An 11,977-nucleotide genomic window follows, 5' to 3' on the forward strand; every position below is an offset into this window, starting at 1 on the left:
AAACAAAAAAAAAAAACAAAAGCAAATATTGAATTTTTAATGCATGTCACCATGAGAAAAGCCTACTGAGTTTTGCTTAAACTTTTTTTTTAATTAAAATCACACATATTTGTCTCATGAAGTGAATTTATTTTTTGCAAAACAAACTTATTTGTGCATGTCATAAATCTTTTCTTGCTAATCTAAGTTTTTGCTTGTGATTCTCACATGACGTCGTGGGCAGGGCCCAAAATCGCAACAAAAGATTTCTGATGTGTGCAAATAAAAGTTTATGTTTGGCAAATAACCTTTCAAGTTCACGAGACAAAAATGAGTTATTTAATTTTTAAAAAGTTTTTATAAACTTTTTGTTTTAAAAAAGGAATCATTACAATTCCAAAAGTTTTAATTACAATTTTATTTTACTTAACTGAGTTTAGTTTTTGTTTTTTTCCCATTCAATAATTGGGGAAAAAAATTTAACTGTATACTCTGCAAACCAGACCATAAACTTAAAGTCTGGGTTGAGTTTTTTCCCCTTCATTAATGACACTTTTATTACATACATTTTATCTATCATGGTAGTTCAGGTGAGTTATTTTTAATTCTAAATGAATATCCTTGTTGGACTTTTATTTAAGTGCTATTCTCCTTCAAGATACATTTACCTAAAGCTAGAATAAATGCAATGTACATTATGCAGCAAAGGAAATTAGAAAACATTTATCCATTATGGAGATGAAAGGTTTTGGACGGGCGATGTTCCCCTATTGCATAAGCAATACTGAAGAATGACTGATATCATTAACGATACAAGGAAGAAGCTTTTCAGTTATCTAGCTTTGCTAGCAAAGTCGTTAGCTAGCAGCTAGCTAATAGCACAACAACAACAGCCTAATGTCTGTATGATAAAAATACTGATCGATAGGTAAGAACAGATTTTCCTCACCTGGCTGTCTCCTCCCCTCAGTAGTTCTTCAGAGAAAGGCAGACTAGAGGCCTGTCAGTGTCTGTTGTATTTCATTACCTCTCTGCTTAAACCGCTGAAGCAGAAACGAGACTTCAACGTTTTCCGTCATCTGACAAGTAGCAGGTCTGCTCCACTTTATTCACCAAAAATGTTTTTTTATAATTCACCAAAAACTGATCTGTAATCTGGAACGTTCTCTACGTTCAGCTCCAGTTAGCCGCCTTATCTCACCGCGCGAGGAAACTGCGTCATGCGTCACGGGCAAAAGGTCAAAGGTAACAAGGTGACAGGGGCTTATTATGTTGTACAAAAAAAACCCAACAAAAAAACAAATAATTTTAGTACATGTTATTATGTGTCAGAAGAGGGCTTAGGAAATAATACCTTAATAAATAAATAAATAAAAATAAATAAATAAACCAAAAGGGCACTTGGGGCAAGGAGCAAAAGGGGCAGTTGCTCAAGCCCCACCAGACCCCCCTCTGCACGTGCCTAGCCAGAGGATTAACTGTTTTTTTACGGTCTCTACCTGCACCATGGGGATGTGCCCCTTGAAACTCTCCACTTTAGACTTTACGATCTNTCCTTCAAGATACATTTACCTAAAGCTAGAATAAATGCAATGTACATTATGCAGCAAAGGAAATTAGAAAACATTTATCCATTATGGAGATGAAAGGTTTTGGACGGGCGATGTTCCCCTATTGCATAAGCAATACTGAAGAATGACTGATATCATTAACGATACAAGGAAGAAGCTTTTCAGTTATCTAGCTTTGCTAGCAAAGTCGTTAGCTAGCAGCTAGCTAGTAGCACAACAACAACAGCCTAATGTCTGTATGATACTGATCGATAGGTAAGAACAGTTTCTCCTCACCTGGCTGTCTCCTCCCCTCAGTAGTTCTTCAGAGAAAGGCAGACAGAGGCCTGTCAGTGTCTGTTGTATTTCATTTCCTCTCTGCTTAAACCGCTGAAGCAGAAACGATACTTCAACGTTTTCCGTCATCTGACAAGTAGCAGGTCTGCTCCACTTTATTCACCAGAAACTTTTTTTTAATTCACCAAAAACTGATCTGTAATCTGGAACGTTCGCTACGTTCCGCTCCAGTTAGCCGCCTTATGTCACTGCGCGAGAGGAAACTGCGTCATGCGTCACGGGCAAAAGGTCAAAGGTAACAAGGTGACGGGGGCTTATTATGTTGTACAAAAAAAAAACCAACAAAAAAACGAATAATTTTAGTACATGTTCTTATGTGTCAGAAGAGGGCTTAGGAAATAATACCTAAATAAATAAATAAATAAATAAATAAACAAACAAACAAACCAAAAGGGCACTTGGGGCAAGGAGCAAAAGGGGCAGGTGCACAAGCCCCCCCAGGTCCCCTCTGCACGTGCCTGACCAGAGCATTAACTGTTTTTTTACGGTCTCTACCTGCACCATGGGGATGTGCCCCTTGAAACTCTCCACTTTAGACTTTACGATCTTGGCTATCTTCAGGGCATTGGGAACTTCAGAGAAACCTTTTTCCAGCTTGTACAACGTGCGCCAGTAGTTCCCAACATCGCCCTCCACCTGCAGGAAAACAGTTTTTATTAGGGCTGAAAATATTAAAATACTAAAGTCATGTGATCGTTACTTTGTACGTTCGGTACCTTGTCTGGAGGGACCCCGGACAGCGGCCCGTGGAGCCACTTGTCATGGTCCTGCAGGAATTCAAACGACGTTTCGTACAGGCGCAGAAACGGCGTGAGCCCGTCCTGGATCTGTTTCCGCTGCGGAAACTGGGACACGGGCCAGCCGAAGGCCTCCTCTTCCATGTTGAGGTCATTAATCTTCTCAGAGCGAGACGAAGGAAACGGACAAACCAGAAATGATTAAACGTTTAGAAAATAAAATGACAAAACTGATAAATAAAAGGATTTCTGGTATATTTTGGGATGACAAATGAAAACAAAGATGATTAAAACGCTGTTTCACATCCAATGCTGCCCTCTGGTGGTAAAAAAAATATAAGCATGTGAATCCACTTGCACTAAAAACACCAAATCTTTCCCAGTAATTTTGTCTAGTTTCTACTGGAAACATATTAGTACACTTTAAATAAAACAAAACTTACAAGTAACTTCTATAGAAGATGTAAGAGCTTGTTTTAAGTCAGTAATTCTAGTATATTGATTTAAAAAGTTCCATTGGCAGATTATTTCACTTAGAAGAAATTTGTCCCATCTATAAGGGAGCAAAATCTGCTTCTTTTTATCACCATTCAAGGATTATTGACATAAAATAAGCTGATATATCTTGCTGAAAACTTACTTTTAATTTAGTCTCATTCAAGATATTTGCAGTAAAAACTAGACAAAAATGTAAAAATGTGTGTTTTTGCAATGATAAGTTGAAAAAACACACGGATAAAACCTCCATCCTTGGTCCTACTGCACCTTGTCACTGGCCATGTCCAGCCTGGCGTTGAGCGTCTGCGCTTTCTTCAGGTACTTGCTGAGATCCGCCAACTCACCATAACTAAGAAACTCCTTCATCTGCATGTTGTAGCCCACCAGCTCGTCCATGAAACGCTCCCGTTGCAGCTGCAACAATTAAACCAAACAGCATTTTATCATTTCACCTTCAGTAAATCCATCATTAACCCTCCTCAGCTTCAAGCAGACCTTGAGTGCGTTCTGGTAAAGCTCCGTCTTCTCATCGATAATCTGCTGGTGTTCCTCAAACACGGCGGGCATGCGCTGGAACCAGTGGACAGTTCGGGTGTTGAGCTCCAGGTCTTCCGGCGACAGAGTGACAAAGTCCATCAGGTCGCAGAGCTGCTTGTTGGAGTCAGCCAGCCGCTGCTCCAGCACAGGCATATCTGTTTCTATGATCTTCTGGACGTAGGCCTGCAGAGAGACGCAGGGGAACCATCGGCACAGTTAACAGGTACAGACGTTAAAAGCAAACTGATAGATTTCTGTTACTGTTTTGAGACACTAGCATAGAATTAGTTAAAGACGGCCTCTTATGCTTCCTTGAATGGGCTAGGATTGATCTATGGTCTAAACAAAACATGTTCATTACATTTCTTGGCAAAGAATCATTCTTAGATAATGAGATTTTAGCTGTTTTTGGACTCTGTCACTTTAATGCAAGTAAGCTGCTGCTGGCCACGCCCCCCAACTCAATGATTACATGGCTGCAAACAGTTTCACAGTTATGCCACTGCACGTCTGAAAAGCATTAGTAGAACCTCCTGCACAGCCAACAAGAATGCAACAAGTGGTTTCTGGATGGTAAGTCAATAACATAACACTTTGGCCTTTCCAGCAGCCATTGTATGGTGCATACAGCAAACCAAACATACTGACTGGACTTTGCTAGGGTTGTAACAGGTGGAATTCTGTATGGGTTGCTAGGTAACAGGTGGAATTCTGTATGGGTTGCTAGGTAACAGGTGGAATTCTGTATGGGTTGCTAGGTGACAGGTGGAATTCTGTACGGGTTGCTAGGTGACAGGTGGTATTATGTATGGGTTGCTAGGTAACAGGTGGAATTCTGTATGGGTTGCTAGGTGACAGGTGGAATTCTGTATGGGTTGCTAGGTGACAGGTGGAATTATGTATGGGTGGCTAGGTAACAGGTGGAATTCTGTATGGGTTGCTAGGTGACAGGTGGAATTCTGTGTGGGTTGCTAGGTGACAGGTGGAATTCTGTGTGGGTTGCTAGGTAACAGGTGGAATTCTGTGTGGTTGCTAGGTAACGGGGCAGTGCCTTCTGATTTGTTTCCTTCTGGAGGTTTTTGAAACGACTCATTTTCCAGCCACTATTGCTAAAAAGCAGCTGAGTGTTTTTTTAAGTGCTTAGAATATTTTTAGAGGCAGAAGAAACACAAACGGAAGCATAAAAACATGCAAAAAGAAAATTTTGCGTCACAGTTCCCCTTTAAATGAAAATCTTCAAAAACAATATTAAAACAAAATAAAGTATACTTTTACAAGCTAAAAAGCCACTATTCAGACATAAGGTAAACTATTAAGTAAAAATCCTTCAAGCTTAATTTACTGACAGGACAGTGTAATTATTGCTGTGTGACAGGAAACAAAAAATCACCTGTAGCTCCACCATTTTCAGAGTGTCAGGCGGCGTACTCAGGGCCATCTCTGAAATCTTCTCAAACTCTTTGCAGAGCCTGTCAGTTAGAAAAGATCCGTTATTCTGGTGGAAGTGTCTGATACCAGAAACATCACTGCTTCAAATTCTCTAAAAATTCATATTAAGGAATTACTGACTTGAAACTAACTCATGTCTTGCTTAAAAGTTACTTGTAAGTTACTTTTGTTTAATTCCCAGTGTACTAAGATGTTTCCACTAGAAACTAGACCAACTATATTTGGTAATATTTGGTGTTTAAAGACAAAGGATGAAGCAGGAAAGCAGTGAAGCCCTTCAAGAAACCTTTCATTGATTTCCTGATGATCTTGTAACATCTGCATAGCCAGTTTCTCCTTGAGCTCCAGCGCACGTTCGGCCAGAGAGCTGAGGAGTTTCTGGGACTGGACCTCAAACATGCCGAGTCGCACCACCTGAAGTCCAAAGTATGATTAATCAGTTCTCAAAGACCAGAGTGAATCTCTAGACAGATAAATTGACAATTATACATTTTGTTAGCTTTTCTAAAAAGTTTTAAAGCTACATTTTTTAAATGATGGACATGAAAATCACACTCTGTTGCCTAAAGTATTGGATCACCACACATTATACACACATGACCTTTAACGTAATCACATTTTAAATATTAAGCCTATGTTGCTTCAGTTCTTCTAAGAAGTGTGTCTAGAATGATTAGAAGTTTGTTTTTGGGAATATTTGACCATTCGTTTAGGACATCATTGTTGAGGTCAGACACTGATGTCGGACAATAATAAATAATAAAGCCATGAAGATTTAAAAGCATTAATGTCTCTTTTCGGGTCCCTCAGAAGGAGAAAATCTTTGATTGTACTTAAAATCTAGAAAATGACTAATCAAATTTAAAATCACTATCCAAAGTCACATCAACGTGTTTTGACAGCAAAGAGACAAAAATGTGGAAAAAAGGACAAAGAGGACCAGAGAGACGATCAGTGTGGTTGCACCTAATGAAAATTATTCTATCTTACTGCGATTAAGGCATTAATCAACTTGATCAGTTAAATATAGGCTGGATAAAATACTTGGTTTTTGGTGTGGGTGGTAGGTAGATCTGGACATCATCAGCATAACAGAGAATATTTTTAATTTTTAGAAATCCCATTGGTAAAAAATATAACAAAAAGACTGGACCTAAGTGTTTTTTTCAGCTCTGATAGTCTGGTAGGCAAAACTGCAACATTTGTTACATTTTCATTTGCTGCAGTTCCTCGCCTGTGGGAGCGCTGCACCAAAAAAAAAAAAAAAAAAAAAAAAAAAACACTGGAGGAAATGACACAAAAACCTCTGAAGAAGACACTGAGCACAACTTCCTGCTTCAATAAATGCAAAGAAAAATAGAGTAACATCAGATTTTAGTGCTTGTAGGACTTCTCTTTTGTCTTAGGTAAAAACAAAAAAAAACCCCGAGCCATTTCGCCCTCTAACACTAACCTCTAACACTGGTCTAATGCATTTGTTTTGGTTGTATTTACCCAGAATGCCCTGTGCTGTAGTCCACCTCGTGCTTTTGGAGCGGTCTCTGGTCCGCTTGCCGTTCACATATGCATTTGAAACGCACCACAGTTAATTTCAGCCAAGCCAATACCTAGGTTTATAGGTGGACTAGAGTTTGTGTTTTTGGTCCAATTAGCATTCACACCTCCTAAAACAAACTGGACTTTATAGAATTAAAGCAGACCAAACAGGTGCATCGTTTAATCCGCTTTGGCATCCTTTGGGGAACCTAAGTGTGTTTGGGGATGCCAAAGGTGAGAAGTGCCATCACTGAGTAGATATTCACCTAACTCAATTGACAATTTTTAAAAAGACACAGTAGATAAACTTTGACTTGCTGCAAACAGGACGACTGATGCCAGTGATGTACTGAGTAAAAGGCGGCTCATGTTCCAGGTCTTACTTTGGATGATGTGTACTGAATCTCATCAGCAAGCTCCTGGTAGTAGATGGCCTCCTCCTTGATTTCCTGGAAGGATTTCGGCTGACTGAGGAAATTCTGGACCTTCTCCTCCGCCTCCTTGGACACCAGCATGGCGTACTTGTCGAACAGGTGGATGTGCTCTTTGGGGCTTTCCGTCTCAGCCCAGAACGCTCGGCGTACTTCCTCCTGCTGGGCCTCGATGATCTCTGGAAGGATGATGGGTCTCAAGGTTTTCCCAACATTGGATTCTTCCTGAAAGAAATTGGGGAAGAACTCAGGCTAGACTCAAACTGTCCCCTGACATCAATAGGTAGGACTGGACAATAAATCAATCACATATATAACGCTAGACACATGATCAATATGATGTATGAACTGTTTGTGTGAGTAACAAGGTTCTGGTGACTGGCAGAGGAAGTACATGTAACAACACCTGGGCTACATGTCCGTCTTAGCAAGCAGATAAAAGCGACATTAGCTAAGCTCATTTTTGCTAGTTCAGTATTAAGTACTATAGTAAATATCACTGATATTCATCTTAGTATTACAGAGGTGTAATACTATAAAAAATGTGATCAAATTGAAATGTACTTACACTGTTTATAAGTTAGATGGGAACAAGGCTAATTCTAGGCTTGTGGCTTTATTGTTGTCATAGCAACTCCATAGCAACTGCTTGCCAAGATGGCTGTCAGTTACAAAGTTCACAGAAGTGCAAAGACACATGAGAACTATGTAGATCAATAGATAATAAATCTGATAGAATATTTAGTAATTTCACTGAACTCCGATCCAGAACCGCACGGCATTCTGGGGGATGTAGGTACAGGACAGGCTTTAGCTGCTAAACCTCTCCCGGCTAGCTAAGCTGGTGGAATCAACTCATTCACTCGCTCTTTGGTTGCCTAGCAACAACCTGTTGCATAACTTGCACAGCAGCAGTTTTATGATTTTTAACTGTGCCTTATAACTTCTTAAAAATATATTTAAAAAAAACAACGGGACGGAGTAAAAACAGCAGATAAAATGGGAAAGGTCCCACCACCAGTTTGGAGGTACTTTGGATATTTAAAACAGAAATAAATAAAATATTTTCTAAAATAGAAATCACTTTACATGTTGGAGAAACTAAAAAAAAAACAAAACAAACTGTATACATTCTCTGGACAAATGTAAATATTGTTCATCAATTTGTCTTTTTTTTTTGTCGGAATTGTCTATGACAAAATGAAAAATGAAAAATAAATAAATAAATATAAAATGAATAATTATCTATAATGAAATGCTTATATCATCCAGCTCCAGTATGTAAAAACTAACCACCATATCAGGTTTTACTGACCCGGCTTTGTGGTTTTATTCTTACCCATTCGGGGAACAGGGTGGATTCGACCCGTGGAATATCGCTGGTGGAACTGAGCATGAGCTCAAACACGCTGATGAACGCCTCCTCGTACGTCGCGAAGTCCGGCTCAAACTTGATTTCAGTGTCTTCCAAGACCAGATGCAGAATAAAGCCTGATGTGCCTCTGGCTCTGTCTGAATGCTGAGTGACAGACGGCAGGAATTAAAACTAAATTCACCAGCTTCATTTATTCTTTAGATTAAAGAATCTAAAGATAAAAAGTTAAATTGTACCATGTTTATAGAAATGAGTTTTGTGTAGTCACTCAATGAGTTGAGCGTCAGTTTCTGCAGATGCAGCGTCATCAGAGATGCTGCAGAGTTTAAGAAAGACTCGAGTTTTCCTTTCTTGCTCAGAGAAACCAGCAGATTTTGCACACAGAAAATCTTGTGCACGTCAGAAAGCCAACTAAAAAAAATCAAACAAAAAAAAACATGTTAATCATTTAAAATTGTGCATCAAACATGCAAACATTCAAACTCAGAAATTTACGTGTTATTTTTAAATTACTGATTACTCTCAAAAACTCAAAAATTTGCAAGAAAAATTGAATTTTCCACAAAAACAAACACATTTTAATTTAAACTTTTTCTGAGTTTCAAATGTCAAAAATGTTCGATGTTTGAAACTCTGAAAACTGAAATTCCCAAGGTTTTTTCGTAGAAACTTTCTGAGATTATTCTAAAAATGTCTAATTCTTTTTGCAAATTTAAAACCTTTCAAACACAGAAATGTTCAAGTTTTTCTTTTGGAAAATTTCTGAGATTAATCTCAAAGAATCTGAAAAGTCAAAAATTTGTAAGCAAAAGCAGAATCTCAGAAATTTTCTAGAAAAACCTTGGAAATTTCTGTGAAAAAGTGAAGGGGCTGATTGATGTAATTTGGCAAAGTACTTACACTGTTTATAAGCTAGATGAACTTATAAACAGTTGGCAGTATGCAGGTGAAAAATAAAATCACAGTTAAGCACAAAGCGACCTAAAGAGCCGCATGAGAATCCATGGCGGGCCGGATGGGGCCACATACGGGGTAAACATGGAGCTCTGCTGCATTCTTCCTTATGTTTGAAATGATTTATTTCACTGCTGCTGGATGAGTTATTATCTAACTTTGTGTCAGTCTTGCTTACTTTTCCAGGAGGAAATTTTTGGAGAACTCAATGTGTTTAGCAACAACCTGCTGAAACTCAGAGAGCTCCATGAACTTCTTATTGAAGCAGATCGCTGCCACGTCGATCAGTCGGATGTCTCTGAAAGCAGATTGGTGAAGAAAAGGCCGATTACACAGAGTCTGCTGCACCAGAGCCGCCATGATCGGTGGAGGCAGTGGCATGCTGAGGGCCACCGCCTCCACCACAAAACCTGCTAGATTTTGTGTTACTTTTTAAGAAAACTGCGGTTCATTTAGACAAAAACACCACTGTTTAGAGTTTGAAACTCACATAGATAACTGTGTGAGGAGACATTACATGAATATCTGCATCCTGTTTGCTTCTGCTGTACCTACTTGTACAAGTCGTACCACAGAAGCACCACTTGCAGCAAAGGGCGGGTGACGCAGTGAAGGTTTAGGCTGATCTTCTTCCTCGCCTGGATAAACGATCGATTCCACGGCTTCGGCACGACTTTCATCCTGACAGGGAACGACATCAGAGGGACGGTCGAGAAAATACGTTTACTTTCATGCAAATATCACCACATTTCTAATGTTTTCAGTTTATTCTTGTTGTTTGAATGCAACGGAAAGCAGTCAAGGTCAAGCTATGTAGCATTTTGTAAGTGTAGTGGAAAATTTTAAGCTTACTATGATTATTAACTAAATCAGATCATAACAGTATTATGATTCTTGTGTGACACACGTGCTCATGAGAATATCTTCTGGAGCTACTTCTCGGGCCAATAAAATTATTAAATTGTTTCTTCTATGCATTCTTATGACGTGCTTGACTCCCCTAGTGAAAGAAGATACGTGTGCTGACTATCTGTTCTGTAACCAAGTAGATTATCAAACTATGTGACAGGAATGAAACTCTCCCTACAAAACTGTAAGCTGTTCTGCTCAAGGCTCTTTCTCCTGACTGCCATCAGTGAGCAGAGATTCGAATAAACACTGATTAAGAATATATTCTTTCTCTGGTTCTTTGGGTCTTGAAACAGTTTTTCCTCACTTTGCACAACATAATCTAAGCTAAATATTTCACTTTCTTGCTCAGTATTTAGATACAAACTAAATATCTGATTAGCATCTTAGGAGGTTGAAGGGACTGACTCCAGTCTGTGAGATGGCAGCTCCTCCTCGGCTCCCGCCTCCTTTCCACTCTGATCCTGGAGGGTTTTGGTTACTGCAGTCAAACACAGCAGACATTAAATCACTACTTAAAAACAAAATCATGATTTTTCTTAATGGATTATAATCAAAACACATTCAGCCATTCATCCAGATTCATCCATATGAATCTGAGAGGATCAACGAACCCCTGTCATTCATTTACATTATTTCTGGAAATAATTGGGTTCGTACGGATTGCAGCCCTGATGCTCTGCAGATATTCTGCCTTGGTCTCGTCATCCAGCTCCTCCAGCAATGTGTTCAGGCGCCTCAGCTTGGAGGGGATCAGTGCATGGATGTTGTCCATCCAGGAGTCCTGCAGACGTGCCAGGTTCACCAGGCCGATGCCCCTCTGGATGTAGTAGTTAAACATCTGGCAGGACACAGCGCAGCGTTCAGGAGCACACAGAGAACTTAGGAAGAGTTAGTTTACATGTTTGTTCATTGAGAATAAAAATAACTCAAAAAATATCTAAACCTGTCGCAATAATTCAATAAATCGTATGATAGATTAAAACAAGCTTAATAATTTTCATTTCGATGATTTATATCAGAAATTGGAAGACAAAAACAGATGCAGTCGGTCTCAATTACACTGCAAAAACACAAAATCTGACCTTTTTTTGGTCTGGTTTCTAGTGCAAATGAAAGAAGACAAAACTGACTTAAGTAACTTTTCAGCAAAATATAAGGGCTATTTTAAATAAGTAACTCCTTAATATTTACAAAAAAACATTGGTAGATTATGTCATTAATAACAAGGGAAAGATATCTTTCCCTTGTTATTAATGAAACAAGGGAATTTAACTGGCAGATTATTAACTGAAATAATCTGCCAGTTAAATTAACACGTTTATATCGATTTATGTCTTCTCTCCATTATTCTGCCTGAAAATGGTCTCAAAACAACGTCATTATTTATCTGGGACAATTTATCGTCCAGAAAATGTGTTATATCCAAAGTAAGCAGCTTTAATGACAATGCTCCTTGACACACTATTGGCTGATGTTTATAAATCAGCCAATCCAGGAGAAGCACTTTCCTTCATGCTGATTGGCTGAAGAGCAGAGATAAGGAAAACTGCAGATGTTAGCTTCGGTATTTTTTCCACTGATGGCACAAGCAGAGCAGGTACACTGATATAGGATATATCAGTGTGTGTGTGTGTGTGTGTGTGTGTATATATATATATATAT

General features: G+C 38.9%; 1 protein-coding gene across 1 annotated transcript in view; it reads right to left on the minus strand.

The window, feature by feature from the left end:
• dnah7 (dynein, axonemal, heavy chain 7) overlaps nt 1-11,977 on the minus strand; it is an 82,233-nt gene that overhangs the window by 68,000 nt on the left and 2,256 nt on the right. Inside the window, exons 5-17 of the mRNA XM_007552313.2 lie at nt 10,973-11,153; nt 10,721-10,793; nt 9,959-10,084; nt 9,582-9,701; nt 8,686-8,860; nt 8,414-8,593; nt 7,027-7,299; nt 5,394-5,521; nt 5,049-5,127; nt 3,617-3,841; nt 3,389-3,535; nt 2,603-2,782; nt 2,382-2,522 (exon numbers count right to left, since the gene is read on the minus strand). Of these exons, the coding sequence (XP_007552375.2) occupies nt 2,382-2,522; nt 2,603-2,782; nt 3,389-3,535; nt 3,617-3,841; nt 5,049-5,127; nt 5,394-5,521; nt 7,027-7,299; nt 8,414-8,593; nt 8,686-8,860; nt 9,582-9,701; nt 9,959-10,084; nt 10,721-10,793; nt 10,973-11,153 (2,028 nt within the window). The remainder of the gene's footprint in view (nt 1-2,381; nt 2,523-2,602; nt 2,783-3,388; nt 3,536-3,616; nt 3,842-5,048; nt 5,128-5,393; nt 5,522-7,026; nt 7,300-8,413; nt 8,594-8,685; nt 8,861-9,581; nt 9,702-9,958; nt 10,085-10,720; nt 10,794-10,972; nt 11,154-11,977) is intronic.

Source organism: Poecilia formosa, unplaced genomic scaffold (genome assembly GCF_000485575.1).
Source record: "Poecilia formosa unplaced genomic scaffold, Poecilia_formosa-5.1.2 Scaffold47, whole genome shotgun sequence".
NCBI lineage: Eukaryota > Metazoa > Chordata > Actinopteri > Cyprinodontiformes > Poeciliidae > Poecilia > Poecilia formosa.